Source organism: Heloderma suspectum, chromosome 2 (genome assembly GCF_057233095.1).
Source record: "Heloderma suspectum isolate Gila_16-S chromosome 2, 16-S_ref, whole genome shotgun sequence".
Taxonomy (NCBI): domain Eukaryota; kingdom Metazoa; phylum Chordata; class Lepidosauria; order Squamata; family Helodermatidae; genus Heloderma; species Heloderma suspectum.
The window spans coordinates 56690877-56706639 of record NC_139459.1 but is presented as its reverse complement, the minus strand read 5'-3'; the positions used below and the strand labels follow the sequence as shown (position 1 = coordinate 56706639).

Here is a 15763-nt window from a genome sequence, read left to right as displayed (position 1 = left end):
ACAGTGGAAGCATTCTGAGTGGTAGAATAAAATTCTGGATCCAACTTAATTTTATTGATATACACTTGTGCATTAAGAATACTGGGTTGGATCCAGATTTAGGCTCATGCAACTGGACTAGTAGAAGCACACTTCTTCATTCCCTCCTCCCCATGGCTCCCTCCAACCCCTGAAAATGCTACACAAATGGTCAGGGGATCCTGCTGAATGGGGTGAACTTGATGGGGAGGGGGATCCCCCGCTGTGAGCAGACCCTTCTATCCACAAAAGACAGATATTGGATACTATCCATTGTGAAGATTTGGCCAAATAATAAAACTTGTTTTGAAGTTTGAATTTTGAATTTTATTAGGACCAAAAATGAGTATAGTGTATAGATCTAGGACTGAACTGGAAACAAACAGGAAGTTCTAAGTAGACGTTTAAATGTTATTGATGAACTTACGGAGGCAATATTTCTGCAGCCATGAATATTTTCTCCACCAGCTCTGAAAGAATGCTCAGCAAATGTGCTAAATTAGTATTTACATCTTCATTTTTTTCTAACTTTGACGGATTTAACTGAAAAATAGAACCATTAGTAAGCTGAAATTAGATTTATGTTCAAAATATATTCAAAATAAAAAGAAACTTTTTTAAAGGTAGGGTGACTGGCAGCATGTTGGATTCCTGGATTAAGCAACTAGCATATAGATTCAAGGGACTTCTATGCTATCATTCTGACCTCCCCAAAGGTTTTTCTGTGTGGGCTGGCAAGCCTACAACAACTAGTAAGGCCTGAAAACAGTGCGGTATCCACTAATCCCTCCTGCTGATGGAAGGACATCCTCCTGTGGAAAAGGGATGGGCTGATTCACCCTCCCACAGCTCCCCGCGCACCCTCAAAATCTGCTCAACAGGGATGGACCACCCTCCAGGAAGGTTTTGTGGAGACAAAGTCCTATCGTACAAGCAGAAGTCTGCTCACACAACAGCAGATTTCACCCTTAGATGCCTCCTTCCCATCTTCAGCCAAATCAATTTCTTAACAGACTATTAAGTATAATCTGTATTTTATTTCAAACATTTTTAATATTTTCATGATCAACATGGAAAGGTGACAAAAGATACAAAATCATAACCACCCAATTCAAAGGCAGAGTAAAGCAGCAAACAAAGTATTAGGTTTGCAAGAGAAATCCAGGTATAAAACCATTCCCAGCCATGAAACTTCCTGAGCAGCCTTGGGCAAGTCACAATCTCTCAGCCTAACCTACCTCCTAGGGTTACTCTGTGGCTTAAATGCTGCTCTAAACTCTTTAGAAGGAACAGATATACATGTAACAAAGTATTTCCCCCCAAGAAAATGAAAGCATTTATGATGTAGTTAAGCTAGACATAGTTTTACCTCACACGACTGCTTGCTTTCCATTATCTTTAGAATAGAGTCCTTTAGAGCGTGGTGAACAAAACGCGTGGCTGTAGCTTTCATATACTGCTCCATAAGTGTACTTGCCAGTGTGGTTGCACGGAATAAAGTGGTGGCTTCATCTGCACAAAAATAAGTAATAAACTGGATGTCAGCATTCAGAGCAGTATCCAATACTGCCTGTGCGCCTCTGCTCATTCTGTTGTGCCCTTGGGACTGGCCACGGGCTCAACAGGAAGCCAGCACTTCCTAAAACAACCCTGGAAACTAGTCAAAACGCTCATTTCCAGTTCAGGACAGGTCAGCAGAGCTCCCTTCTGCGAGCTCTCCTGACCTGCCCCATTCTAGTTTCTTTAGGAACTGCTAGCTTCCCATTGCACTAGTGGCAAGCCCCACTGTGCGGGCAGCATTGAATACTGCCCTAAGTTTGCAGTTCTTTTATATTTAAAAGTGGCTAGTGGTGAAAAATAATTTTTGGAAGCAACTGTGTGGGTGTTTGGAATGGAGGAGGGGAATGGCCTGGAAAATGACTTTCCAGAATCTAAATTAATATATTCATACTGTACCTTCCATGCATATTTCCCTGTCATTTAGTGTTCGTAACAATAATGCCTCCAGTTTTTCATGAAGAAAAATCTTCAATAAAATGCTAGCCAACAATGTTCGATCCTGTCCACACACGTGTGATAAGGCATAGACCACATGCAGCTCTTTTTGCAGTATCAACTGAAAAACAGAGATGGCAAAGCCCCAAATTGACAATAATTATGCAAATACTCCAGCAGCTTACCACAAAATGAGTATGCCATTGTTTCCTGAACTAAGTATTTTTATTTTTCAGGGCTATGCAATTTATTTGGGACACAAATTCCCCTTGAATATCTCCTGTGTATCATATTTAAATTAGTGACAGCTACACAAGAGCACTGATACCTTTCAAGACCAAAACACCCTAGCGTTCATGTACTGACAGGCAACTTTAAGTGTTAATATTTTTTCAAGCCACTTTGAATATGTATATAAAAAACAGTAACCCAATACCTCTTTAAATTCACTGTACTCTTCTTCTGGCATTATTTTCTCCATAGAATACCGTGCTCGGACACGCAAAGAGCCTGGTTCAATACCTTTCAGAGGTATGTGCGAACTGAGCTGAAACCATTCATCTGTTGCCTGTCCTTTCTGTAGCCGGCTCAGCTGGCATCGCATAAATACTTGAAATAAAAAGGTTCAGAGCTGAGTTAATCTTCTGGCAGAATTGCATTACAATTAAATTACTTCTATCCTTTATTCCCCTTCATGGATCGCTGCCTTGTTGTGGCGAAGGGGCTTGCGTAACTCAGTGAAGCCATAAGCTATGCTGTGCAGGGCCACCCAAGACGGACAGGTCATGGCAGAGAGTTCTGACAAAATGTGGTCTACTGGAGAAGGAAATGGCAACCCACTCCAGTATTCTTGCCAAGAAAACCCCATGGAACGTATCACAAGGCTAAAAGATATGATGCCGGAAGATCAGCCCCTCAGGTCGGAAGGTGTCCAATATACTAATGGGGAAGAGCAGAGGGTATTTCCAAGTAGTGCCAGAAAGAGTGAAGCGGCTGGGCCAAAGCCGAAAGGACACTCAGATGTGGATGTGTCTGGTGGTGAAAAGAAAATCCGATGCTGTAAAGAACAATGTTGTTTAGGAACCTGGAATGTTAGATCAATGAATCAAGGTAAGCTGGAGGTGGTCAAACATGAGATGGCAAGATTGAACATCGACATCTTGGGAATCAGCGAACTAAAATGGACAGGAATGGGCGAATTTAATTCAGGTGACCATCATATCTACTATTGTGGGCAAGAATCCCTTAGAAGAAATGGAGTAGCACTCATAGTCAACAAAAGGGTGGGAAAAGCAGTACTGGGGTACAATCTTAAAAATGATAGAATGATCTCAGTACGAATCCAAGGCAAACCATTCAACATTACAGTAATTCAAGTCTATGCCCCAACCACTGATGCCGAAGAAGCTGAGGTTGATCGGTTCTATAAAGACCTCCAACACCTTCTAGAACTAACACCAAAAAAAGATGTCCTCTTCATCATAGGGGACTGGAATGCTAAAGTAGGAAGTCAAGAAATCACCAGGATAACAGGCAGGCATGGCCTTGGTGTACAAAATGAAGCAGGACAAAAGCTAATAGAGTTTTGCCAAGAGAACACGCTGATCATAGCAAACACTCTTTTCCAACAGCACAAGAGACGACTCTACACTTGGACATCACCACATGGTCAATATCGAAATCAGATTGATTATGTCCTTTGCAGCCAAAGATGGAGAAGCTCCATACAGTCAGTAAAAACAAGACCTGGAGCTGACTGTGGCTCAGATCATGAGCTGCTTCTTGCAAAATTTCAGCTGAAATTGAAGAACGTAGGGAAAACCACTAAACCATTCAGGTATGACCTAAATCATATCCCTTATGAATATACAGTGGAGGTGAGGAATAGATTTCAGGGATTAGACCTGATAGACAGAGTGCCTGAGGAACTATGGACGGAGGTCCGTAACATTGTTCAGGAGGCAGCAACGCAATCCATCCCAAAGAAAAAGAAATGCAAGAAAGCCAAGTGGCTGTCTGATGAGGCTTTACAAGTAGCTGAGGAAAGAAGGGAAGCAAAAAGCAAGGGAGAAAGGGGAAGATATATCCAACTGAATGCAGAGTTCCAGAGAATAGCAAGGAGAGACAAGAAGGCCTTCTTAAATGAACAATGCAAGGAAATCGAGGAAAACAACGGAATGGGAAAGACTAGAGATCTCTTCAAGAAAATTGGAGATCTCAAGGGAACGTTTTGTGCAAAGACGGGCATGATAAAGGACAAAGAAGGCAGGGACCTAACAGAAGCAGATGAGATTAAGAAGAGATGGAAAGAATACACAGAAGAACTATACAGGAAAGATCTTAATGTCCTTGATAGCCATGATAGTAATGTCCTTGATAGCCATGATAGTGCGGTCACTGAACTTGAGCCGGACATCCTCGAGAGTGAAGTCAAGTGGGCCTTAGGAAGCATTAGTAACAACAAAGCTAGCGGAGATTACACTATTCCAGCTGAGCTATTTAAAATCCTAAAAGATGATGCTGTTTAAAGTGCTGCATTCAATATGCCAACAAATTTGGAACACTCAGCAATGTCCGCAAGACTGGAAAAGGTCAGTTTACATTCCAATTCCAAAGAAGGGCAACGCCAAAGAGTGTTCAAACTACCGCACAATTGCGCTCATTTCACATGCCAGCAAGGAGATGCTCAAAATCCTACAAGCTAGGCTTCAGCAGTATGCGAACCGAGAACTACCGGAAGTACAAGCTGGGTTTCGAAGAGGCAGAGGAACTAGAGATCAAATCGCCAACATTCAAAATTGGGAAAGGAGGACGACAAGGCTGCATATTGTCACCCTGCTTATTTAACTTATATGCAGAGTACATCATGAGAAATGCCGGGTTGGATGAATCAGAGGTCGGAATTAAGATTGCTGGGAGAATTATCAACAACCTCCGATATGCAGACGATACCACCCTAATGGCAGAAAGTGAAGAGGATCTAAAGAGCCTCTTGTTGAGGGTGAAAGAGGAGAGTGCAAAAGCTGGTTTGAAACTCAACATTAAAAAAACTAAGATCATGGCATCTGGCCCTATCACTTCCTGGCATATAGAAGGGGAAGAAATGGAAGCAGTGACAGATTTTACTTTCTTGGGCTCCAAGATCACCGCAGGCGGTGACTGGAGCCATGAAATTAAAAGACGCTTGCTCCTTGGGAGGAAAGCTATGGCAAACCTAGACAGCATAGTAAGAAGCAGAGACATCACCTTGCCAACAAAGGTCCATATAATCAAAGCTATGGTTTTCCCAGTAGTAATGTATGGCTGTGAGAGCTGGACTATAAGGAAGGCTGAGCGCGTAAGAACTGATGCTTTCGAACTGTGGTGCTGGAGAAGACTCTTACGAGTCCCCTGGACTGCAAGGAGGTCCAATCAGTCAGTCCTAAAGGAAATCAACCCTGAGTGCTCACTGGAAGGACAGATACTGAAGCTGAAGCTCAAATATTTTGGCCACCTAATGCGAAGAGAAAACTCTCTGGAAAAGACCCTGATGCTGGGAAAGACTGAAGGCAAAAGGAGAAGGGGACGGCAGAGGATGAGATGGCTAGACAGCATCACTGATGCAATGAATATGAACCTGAGCACACTCTGGGAGAGTGCGCAGGACAGGAAGGCCTGGCGTGCTATGGTCCATGGGGTCACGAAGAGTCGGACACGACTGAACGACTGAACAACAACAACAAATCCTTTATTCAGGTTCAGAATACTGCATTAGTTAAAAATTCGCTATTAAACTGAAAGTTCAAACAAGTGACAATAACACTCACACACACACAACCTTTCTATCCACAATAAAATGCATTTTAATTTTAAACTCAGGAAATAAGGATAAATGTCTTGAAACTATGACTTGCTAATCTGTTTAACTAATTAAATGGTTATCCTGTTGGGTACAGAACAAATAGGAATTATACTTTAGCAAGTATTCCACCACTCTCTTCCCTTCTCAAAATGTGAAAAAAATACAAGAGGGCTATGAGCCAAAATCTTAAGAGTGACTGATGAAAGAAAAACAGTTTATCTGAAAGTACAAGCCAAGGGCACTGCCAGACACTTAGATTTGGGGCTCAGACCTATAGGACACAAATCTCCATACAACGTGCATATGCTAATTTTTAACTATATGTACAAATTTAAAAATAATTACTAGGATTTGTTTAAATTTCCTAGAAGGCAAAGCCAGAGGATTTCCTGACCAATTCACCCAAAATAAAATCCATTATTCAATTAATTTACATCCTCCCCCCAGATCAACCCAAATCAGTAGTTGCTCTTCAGTTTGCAATGGCTATGAAAAGGAATGAAAAAATGCACAAAAATGGTTTGTGGGGATTTTTCATGAGCCCTTTTACACATACATCCTAATAACAGCAATTTCTGCACAAAAGTAGCATTTCAAAAGTTTGACAGAGCACTAATCCTAAAGCAGGCCAAGAATTAATCACTTGGTCACCCCAAATTGGTTTTCCAATTCTCACCCAGATCTAAAATTTAATCAATTCCCCTTCAATTAATTATCTCAAAAGAAAATTAAGTTGTGTATGATGGGGGGGGCAGTCAAAATGCTGGGTTGTGGTACGAGGAGTGAAAGACACAGCTTCTAAACTATATGCATCAATTAACGTGGGGGTAGAAAAATGACTGTATCCCAGGTAAATCCAAGATAATTATGTGAAAATCAGAAGAATCTATCCATACCAGGGCGGGCAACTTGTGGCCCTCCAGATGTTTTGTCCTATAACTCCCATGATCCTTCGCTATCGGCTATGCTGGCTAGGGCTAATGACAGTTGTTCTGTCCTACACCTAGAGGGCCAGAAGTTGACCATCCCTGATCTATACTAATGAGCAATCTAAAGAGTTCTTGAGTAGCCCATCAAATAGTTTCTGGTGGTATCTGGACCCTCTTTGACAATGCTTAATAAAACAATGCAAGGCAACTGCAAAAGGAAACGCCGCTCCCAATCAAATATATAATCCATTCAGTCAACAACTAAAATTCTAAGCAAGTGCCCTTAAAAACACAATCTATACAGCACAAAAAAACACCATATTATGATAACTTGTTGAAAAGGGGCAATAAGGAAGACATGAGCACATAAAAAGGAGTTTCTGGGGTTAAGAAAGATGCTGTGGCACACAACACAAAGGTAATTCAGAGTGAGGGGAACTCTTCAGAACAGCTAGACTGCAGTAGCATGCAAGTGCAGGAAATGGACCTGGTAAACGTGTTATGTCATGCCTTTTCGACCTCGCTAGAAATAGCACTTCCCCTCAATTCACATATGTAGGGAAAACAGAAGATATAAGGAACATCTCTTACATGCTACATGAATAACGCTCATAAAAATGCCTGCATACCTGAAGTATTCTCACCAGAAAGTGCAAGAATCATTTATCTTCTTTTAAAATATGCAATGTACACATTAAAATGGGGTGAGTATGGCTCTTGCACATTCCTAGGAATACATCTGTATATAGACATCTCATTCTTAGTTAATGGTAAAACTAATTTCTAAAGAGTTTAATACATGCCAGTATGAGCTTTAAAAAGTGATTAAAATGTTCACTGTAAAATTCTTCTAAGAACTTGAAAAATGAAGCAGTATTTTTTCTCGTAATGTTTTAACAAGTGTGACAAATCTGTAAAAAAGAAATATGCCGCTACTACAATTTTCATGATATCTTTATTTCAAGAAGAAAACTTACATATATCTGGATCTTTACTCTTCTTTGTTTTGTTACTAAGACTTATTTCAAATCTATTGATATCAGATGAAAGATCACTAGGAAAAAATAGAGAAAATCTGATTCACATTTGCACTCTTATTTTAACATTGTAAATTAAAACAATACAAGAATTGTATTTCTTTTCAATTTAGCTTCATCATATAAAGCCACAAATGAAAGGCAGTCACTTGCTATTAAATTGTATGATTAAACACTCATGTCAAAATAACTGTTTAAAAATGTTAATTTACTGTTGGCAAAAATAAGGGAAGCTGAAAATACATTCTGGATTTACATTCTTCGGTATAAAATTCAACAGCACAAGACTTACTCAAACACAAATTCCTCTGACCACACAGGATTCTGTCCTTCTCGTACATGGGTTTTTGCTACCTGTACACTATTCAGGTAGATATTACAATAAGGATTAGTAAAATGCTTTGCTGGAAGCGTATGGGCTTCTTCAACATGTAATATAAGACTGCTGACCTAGAGAAAATATAGAAAATAGATTTTTAAGCACATACCCCCAAGTATGATGAGATCTGGGTCTGTCTGTAACTGTGAAATACAAAACAACACTCACTGGTGAAGCTGAGGTATTAAATAGTGAGAAAGGGATAAAAGATGAAATGAGCATAAAAAGGCAGTTAATGTAGATTCTGTTTACAGTAACTTACTATGGCAGAATAATATCTAGCTTATATTTTAATACTGCCAGTACAAAGAAAGCTTGCAACCAGTGTTCTTCAACTGGTCATCTGTGCAGCCACACCTATCAGTCTGTTCCTGAATATAACTCTGGGAACTTTCTGAATGATACCCACTGCACCATGGGGATGTGGAAGAAAGAAAAAGGCTCCAAAGCCATGAAAGAAGAAAATGCCCAAATAAGCTGTTTGGGGGGCAGGGTTCCTATATGGAAAAGGAGAGACCAAAGCAGCATCTGGTAGAGAACTAAGTGTGGAGGCAACCACCCTGTTCCTCTAGACAGGCACAGATATTCAAAAAGTCTCTCTTGAAGCAAGGAGGGCATAAGCACCAGCTCTCAGCCTAAAGGTCTGCAAAGTTCTGGGTTTACTCTGTGCAGACACAGAGTCATTTGAGGGATTGCACAGAGAGAGAGAGAGAGACCTTGAAGAATATGTTTTTATTAAATTCAGTTTTAAAAGTAAGGCTGAAGTTGTGTATCCTTGCAGCATGTACTGATCTCAATTATGCTCCATGTGGTGAAAAAATGTTTATAACACCACATCTAGATCTAGCAGCACCTACAGGATTTGGGGGCAGGATGATAACATCTGAATTCGAGTTTTTCTACCAGATGTTTAGAAGCAATTAATACAATTTGCCATTCTTTCTTATATTCAGGTAAAATATATTTAAGAATTTTTGGAAGAGAAAAGAAACCAAGTACAAGACACGTTCTGACTGCTCTGATTATAAGCATAAACTTGATATCCTATCCTCTCCAGTTGAAAATGAGGCCAATGTTGTATTTCTGCTGAACAACGAATAGTTCCAGATGAAAGCGTACATCTGTCTACTGTGGACAAGTCTGTTAAGAGTCATTATCGTGTCCATGCAGTCCCTAGATTAGTGTGTGTGTGTGTGGGGGGGGGTTTAAATCACACACGTAGCATTCCATACCACCACAAATTTAAATAGTTCTGCTCATCAGCCTCAAAATTGGGGAGCAAGAAATCTACAGACATTTACTTTTTAGATTTGGAATTAACTTATTTTTGATTTCAGTCTTGTAAAACAAGATGGCAGTTAGAAACATTTGGTTGCCTTAAAAATGAATTACATTCAGTGGACAGAGAGGAATCTCCAGCGTCTCGACTACTGACGAGGGACACTTAGGGAGAACAGCTTTTCTTAATGATCTATGGCCTAGTTCTCACTGAGATGGCAGACCTTTATCTGGGCTGTACCACTTCAGGCTGTAGAAGATCACATGATTGAATGCTGCTGTATTTAAAAAGATCCACCGGATAGAAAATTATGTCAGAGAGACAGTTTCTAAGCTTAGCCTTTTCCCAAATATGATTGTTTTCTATATGGATTTCTTTGTATAGAGAAGCCCTCAGTCATGTGAGCCCCCACCTGCAGTCTGAAGTGGTAAATAAATGCCTATAACCTGTAGAACTAGGCCTACTACACCTGTGCATATAAAGTGCTCAAATTATTACTCTCAATTATGTTACATTTCATTTAAAAAGCATTGACCTGCATCTCTAAATCATAGATCGGTTATCCTGAAAAATCTGCCCACATTCCAGTCACTAACAGTCAAGTATTTTTAATCTTACTAAAGTTAATGTCCAAATGTTAACTGTTGATCAACAATTACAAATGATTTGATAATCCATTGATGCAGTGTTCTGCGGGCACCCATTGTTAACTTAATAATGATGTGAACTGATTACACTTTTAGTTTCCTATTTTTTATATCATGACCCTATATACCTGGACTGAAATAACTTTTTGTAATTATGACATAACATTATATTTAAATGGTCCATCAACAGTGCCAGTGCTGTATCATAAGCATTTATGTGATTGCTCATCCCTTAGAATTTGGCTGTTGGTCAATATCAGATTGAGGACCTGTAATCGTTCTATGATCTAATTAAGACGAAGCAATGCTGTGACTACATATGTTATTTGTCTAAAGTAACAGAACGGTTAACTAAGCCAAATGCCAGGTTTCATCCCACTCTTTAAAAATATATGTTAACGTTAATGTTGAAAAAGCAACGGGTAGTATTCAGTGGGGCCACTGCGCTTCTGCTGATTCTGTTGTGCAAGCGGGACCCACCACTTGCACTACGGGGCCTTAGCACTTCAAAAAGCAAACCCTAAAATGGAATGGGGCAGGTCAGTGGAGCCTGCATAACAGAGCTCCGCCAACCTGTCCCGATCCAAAAATGAGTGTTTCCACTTATTTCCTGTTCCTATCCAAAGCTCTACATCTCCGTTGCACAAGCGGTGGGTCTGCTGACGCTTGGGCATGCTGGATACTGCCCAGCCTCTAAGCTTACAATAACCATTACTTTATAGCATGGTTATACTTCACTATCTGAACTAGCATGAAAATAAAAATGTCACAAATTTAACATTACCTGACATTACCATACATTACCTGACGTAGACGTTTATTAGATGTTCCTGGACTAGTTTTTCGTAAATTGCAAAATGTTTGCAAAGATTTCATCCAGTCCTAAAAAGTAATAGAATTTCTCATCAGTAGTTTTCACTGATGAGACAGTGCAATCCTATACATGTCTACTCAAAATTAAGCCCCACTGAGTTTAATGGTACTTAATTCCAGGTAAGTCTGAACAGGATTGGAGCCTACACTGCAGTTATTAAATTAAGTGTCTAATCATTTAACAAATTGCAAACCCATTTACTTGTTTGAACATTTCTCATTTTCATTCTCTCTTTAATGAAAGCGTTCTCATGTAGTTTCTTCGAAAAAAGGAGACCAAGAATATATTGTATTTTCAGTTGTACTACATGGCTTCCACAAAAAAAGTGTACTTCCTCGAGATCACCTTAGCTCCATCACAAATAACAATGCTCAGGATTACTTTGGGGAAAACCATGATAAATCAATTTAACTAATTCTATAGTGAACATGTGGCTTAAGATTTAAAGCCTTGATTCTGTGTGGCACCACACAAAGGCTTAGATCGAAAAGTGGAACTGTGCAAGTGGAAGGCGCTATGTGCAGGGGGTGGGGGTGGGAGGAGGTCCTCTGTTTTTACTGTTTGCCCCTACCTGCTGTAGACCCTCTGGGGTAGAGTGGGGAGGAGCAAGGGGCGTTGCAACGGGAAGGTGGATGGGAAAGCTGTTCATTATACAAAAGTTTGCTCACAGAAATTATGATTCACACCATTGTATCTTCTAACGACTTAAGATAATATGAACTGGAAAATGTATTGCAGTACATAAAAAATAAGCCATCGTACTCTTTAGGACAATACATCATGTTGACGTCTTAACAGTGTTAATTCAAAGGAGAAAAAATATCTTACCTGTGCTTGTTCTGGAGTTTCTCCTGCAAAGTAAAAGATGTAATGCTCTTCACTAAAGTGCTGAACTACTATCTGAAAACAGTTTGGCCTATTTAAAGGAAACAAAAACAAAAAGAACAGAATGCTATTAACAGAATGGCAAGCGCCACTCAGTCTTATAACATGCAGCCGTCTCCTTAAAAATTCATATATGTGCAGTATTAATACTCTCCTGCTGCAAACCTATGTACAGTTAGTTAAGAGTAAGCACCACGGAAGTTAATGAAACTTCCAACTAAACATACACAGAACTGGGCTCTTATGCTCTAAAAGTAATTTTAAATGAAGCACACCTGGTAAATTTGCTACCAGCTAATTACCAAGCTATTAGTTCCACATGTATATGTATCATTTCAGCAAGAATCTCATATACATGTTCTTGTTACTGTGAGCTGAATGGAGGATGTGCATAAAGATCAGCCATTGTGCACACTCACCAGACGTTGTGGAAAAACTGAAAAAAATGAACGTAATTGCTCAATGTGCACAACTTCTTAATTATGCAAAATATCCAACTAATGGGGGATTATTTCACACTTTTGGAGCTATGTACATTCACCAGCCAATGTATGCAATATTCAGGACCAATGTGACCAACCTCCAACATGTCTTAGAACAGGATGGGAAACTAGCGGCCCTCCAGATTTTTTAACCTACAACTACCATCAGCCCTAGCCATCATAGCCAATGGTGAGGGATGATGAGAGTTGTAGATCCACAAGTTGCCCACCCCCATCTTTGAGGTTATATCGACCAGGAAGCATATTTAATCCTGTCTTCATCCTCCCTGTATCTCTATAATGTACAGTGGGTGGTTTTTATGCACACTCTACCGAACTCATATTAATGCCAAGATTTTTATCATAGTTTGTGAATGCTGGTGCTGACTGAAAGAAACCACACTGTTTGCACATCACAGTGAATGCTGATTTGGGATAATATAAAACATTTACAGGATGCAATCTGCAAACATTCATAGCCAATTTGTTTCTTTGGCAAGATTTTGGGAAATCAAAACACTTTTAAAAAGGACCGCCTTGCATGTTAACACACCAGCACCTAATATCAGGCCTTAAGTTAGCACATTTACAGTTTATGTACAAAGAGTAAGGAAGATTTGGGTTTGCTTTGTTTTAATTCTGATGGATAGGAAAAGAACATCTGTTTGAAAGTCTAAATGTTTCAACAGATTTTCACAGAATACTTAGACTGAAAAGTTTACGTATTTCAGAGAATATGGGAGATTTATTATTGAGGGGAAAGTACTCTGACTTCAAGGCAAACTATTTTCCTTAACAATCCAGCAACCTAAATACAGCAAATAGCATCCTTACTAATTAGCACTATCTACATGAATCGATGCTTTCGAACTGTGGTACTGGAGAAGACTCTTACAAGTCCCCTGGATTGCAAGGAGGTCAAATCAGTCAATCCTAAAGGAAATCAACCTTTCCTAAAAGGAAATCAACTGAGTGCTCATTGGAAGGACAGATACTGAAGCTGAAGCTCCAATATTTTGGCCACCTAATGCGAAGAGAAAACTCCCTGGAAAAGACCCTGATGCTGGGAAAGATCGAAGGCAAAAGGAGAAGGGTGGCTAGGATGAGATGGCTAGAGAGCATCACAGGTGCAATGAATATGGACTTGAGCACACTCCGGGAGAGTGCGCAGGACAGGAAGGCCTGGCGTGCTATGGTCCATGGGGTCACGAAGAGTCGGACACGACTTAACAACAATATGACATGTGAGTAAAGATAGACAATACATCTCACACACAAAAATCTGTAACCACATCACTGAAAAGGATGACAAGAATGTCTTGGGCAAAAAAGCCTCTCCAAAGGATAAATGAAGATTATTTGCATGCACAGGTGCATAACAAAAGCTGAAACATGTTCTGACTTAAAGGCCTGACTTTTTTCAGTTTCATGGAATCTGAAGATTCCACAGATTTGTAAAGGATCTCAAAAGTCATCTAGTCGAATGCCATGCCTATGCAGAAAATCCACTGCTACACCTTCGCTTACAGGTGGCCGCCCAGTCTCTACTAAAAAATACCTACAAAGGATAGTCTACCACCTTCTGAACCAGTCTGTTCTAATGTGAAACAGTTCATACCATCAGGAAGTTCTAGTTGAAATTCCTCTTCTTATAATTGAACCCACTGGTTCAAGCCCAACTCTCTGGAACAACAAATCTGCTCCATCATCTATGATCCATCATCATCTATGTGACAGTCCTTCAAATATATGAAAATGGCTATCATATAACAATTAAAAATAGAAGCTATTACTTTACCTGCCAAACAAACTATCATGAACACCATAGACAGAACACACACTAAGATCTATCAATCCTTTGGGTTTAGTGGCTCGCTTTTCACTTTCAAAATAAATAAGTTGAGCATCATTCCCCTCTAAAATGAAGTACAAGTTCTTCCATCGCTTTCCTTTACCTGTAAAACAACCAAACAGATTTGGTGAAAGATGGATGAAACTGTTGATTCCACTCATTTTTTCCCCAACATCAAGTTTGTTCCTGTTTCTGCATCACTCTGCAGTATATGCATTTCTCCAAATATATGCATTTTTGTATGCACTTTCCCAGATACAGCCATGTGTAAAAGAAAGTACACCCTCTTTGAGTTCTATGGTTTTACATATCAGGACATAATAAAAATCCTCTGGTCCTTAACAGGTCTTAAAGTTAGGTAAATACAACCTCAGATGAACAACAACACATGACATATTACACCATGTCATTATTTATTTTACAGACATAAAGCCAAAATGGAGAAACCACGTGTGAAAAACGAAGTACATCCTTACTGTTTCCATAGATATGAAGAAGCCAAGTAGCAGCCAGGTGCTGCTAATCAAATGCCCTCGATTAACTGATCATCAGCAAGTGTGACCACCTCTGTAAAAGCCGAAGTCTCAGGAGTTTGCTGGTCTCGAGCATTCAGGTGTGTGTTAACACAATGCCAAAGAGTAAAGACATCAGCAATTATCTTAGAGAAGCAATTGCTGCTGCCCATCAATCTTGGAAGGGTTATAAGGCCATTTCCAAACAATTTAAAGTCCATCATCTACAGTGAGGAAGATTATTCACAAGTGGAAAACATTCAAGGCAGTTGCCAATCTTCCCAGGAGTGGACGTCCCAGGAAATTCACCCCAAGGGCAGACTGTGCAATGCTCAGAGAAATTGCAAAACATCCAAGAGTTACATCTCAGACTCTACAGGCCTCAGTTAGCATGTTAAATGTTAAAGTTCATGACAGTACAATTAGAAAAAGACTGAACAAGTATGGTTTGTTTGGAAGGGTTGCCAGGAGAAAGCCTCTTCTCTCTAAAAAGAACATGGCAGCACGGCTTAGGTTTGCAAAGTTGCATCTAAACAAATCATAAGACTTCTGGAACAATGTCCTTTGGACAGATGAGACCAAAGTGGAGATGTTTGACCATAATGCACAGCACCACGTTTGGCAAAAACCAAACACAGCATATCAGCACAAACATCTCAAACCAACTGTCAAGCATGGTGGTGGAGGGGTGATGATTTGGGCTTGTTTTGCAGCCACAGGACCTGGGCACCTTGCAGTCATTGAGTCGACCATGACCTCCTCTGTATACCAAAGTATTCTAGAGTCAAATGTGAGGCCATCTGTCTGACAGCTAAAGCCTGGCCGAAATTGGGTCATGCAACAGGACAATGATCCCATGCACAGAATGGCTGAAAAAGAAAAGCATCAAGGTGTTGCAATGGCCCAAAGTCCAGACCTCAACCCGACTGAAATGCTGTGGCGGGACCGTAAGAGAACTGCGCATAAACAAATGCCCACAAACCTCAATGAACTGAAGCAATGTTGTAAAGAGCAGGCCAAAATTCCTCCATAC

General features: G+C 40.0%; 1 protein-coding gene across 3 annotated transcripts in view; it reads right to left on the bottom strand.

Moving 5' to 3' along the window:
- Positions 1 to 15763, bottom strand: part of RASA1 (RAS p21 protein activator 1) — a 68391-nt gene that overhangs the window by 8452 nt on the left and 44176 nt on the right. For all 3 annotated transcript variants that reach the window (XM_084833611.1, XM_084833612.1, XM_084833613.1), the window contains 9 exons: positions 14165 to 14321; positions 11828 to 11915; positions 10930 to 11007; positions 8113 to 8270; positions 7761 to 7837; positions 2450 to 2622; positions 1975 to 2134; positions 1388 to 1530; positions 446 to 561 (listed from right to left, as the gene is read on the bottom strand). In XM_084833611.1, the coding sequence (XP_084689737.1) occupies positions 446 to 561; positions 1388 to 1530; positions 1975 to 2134; positions 2450 to 2622; positions 7761 to 7837; positions 8113 to 8270; positions 10930 to 11007; positions 11828 to 11915; positions 14165 to 14321 (1150 nt within the window). The remainder of the gene's footprint in view (positions 1 to 445; positions 562 to 1387; positions 1531 to 1974; positions 2135 to 2449; positions 2623 to 7760; positions 7838 to 8112; positions 8271 to 10929; positions 11008 to 11827; positions 11916 to 14164; positions 14322 to 15763) is intronic.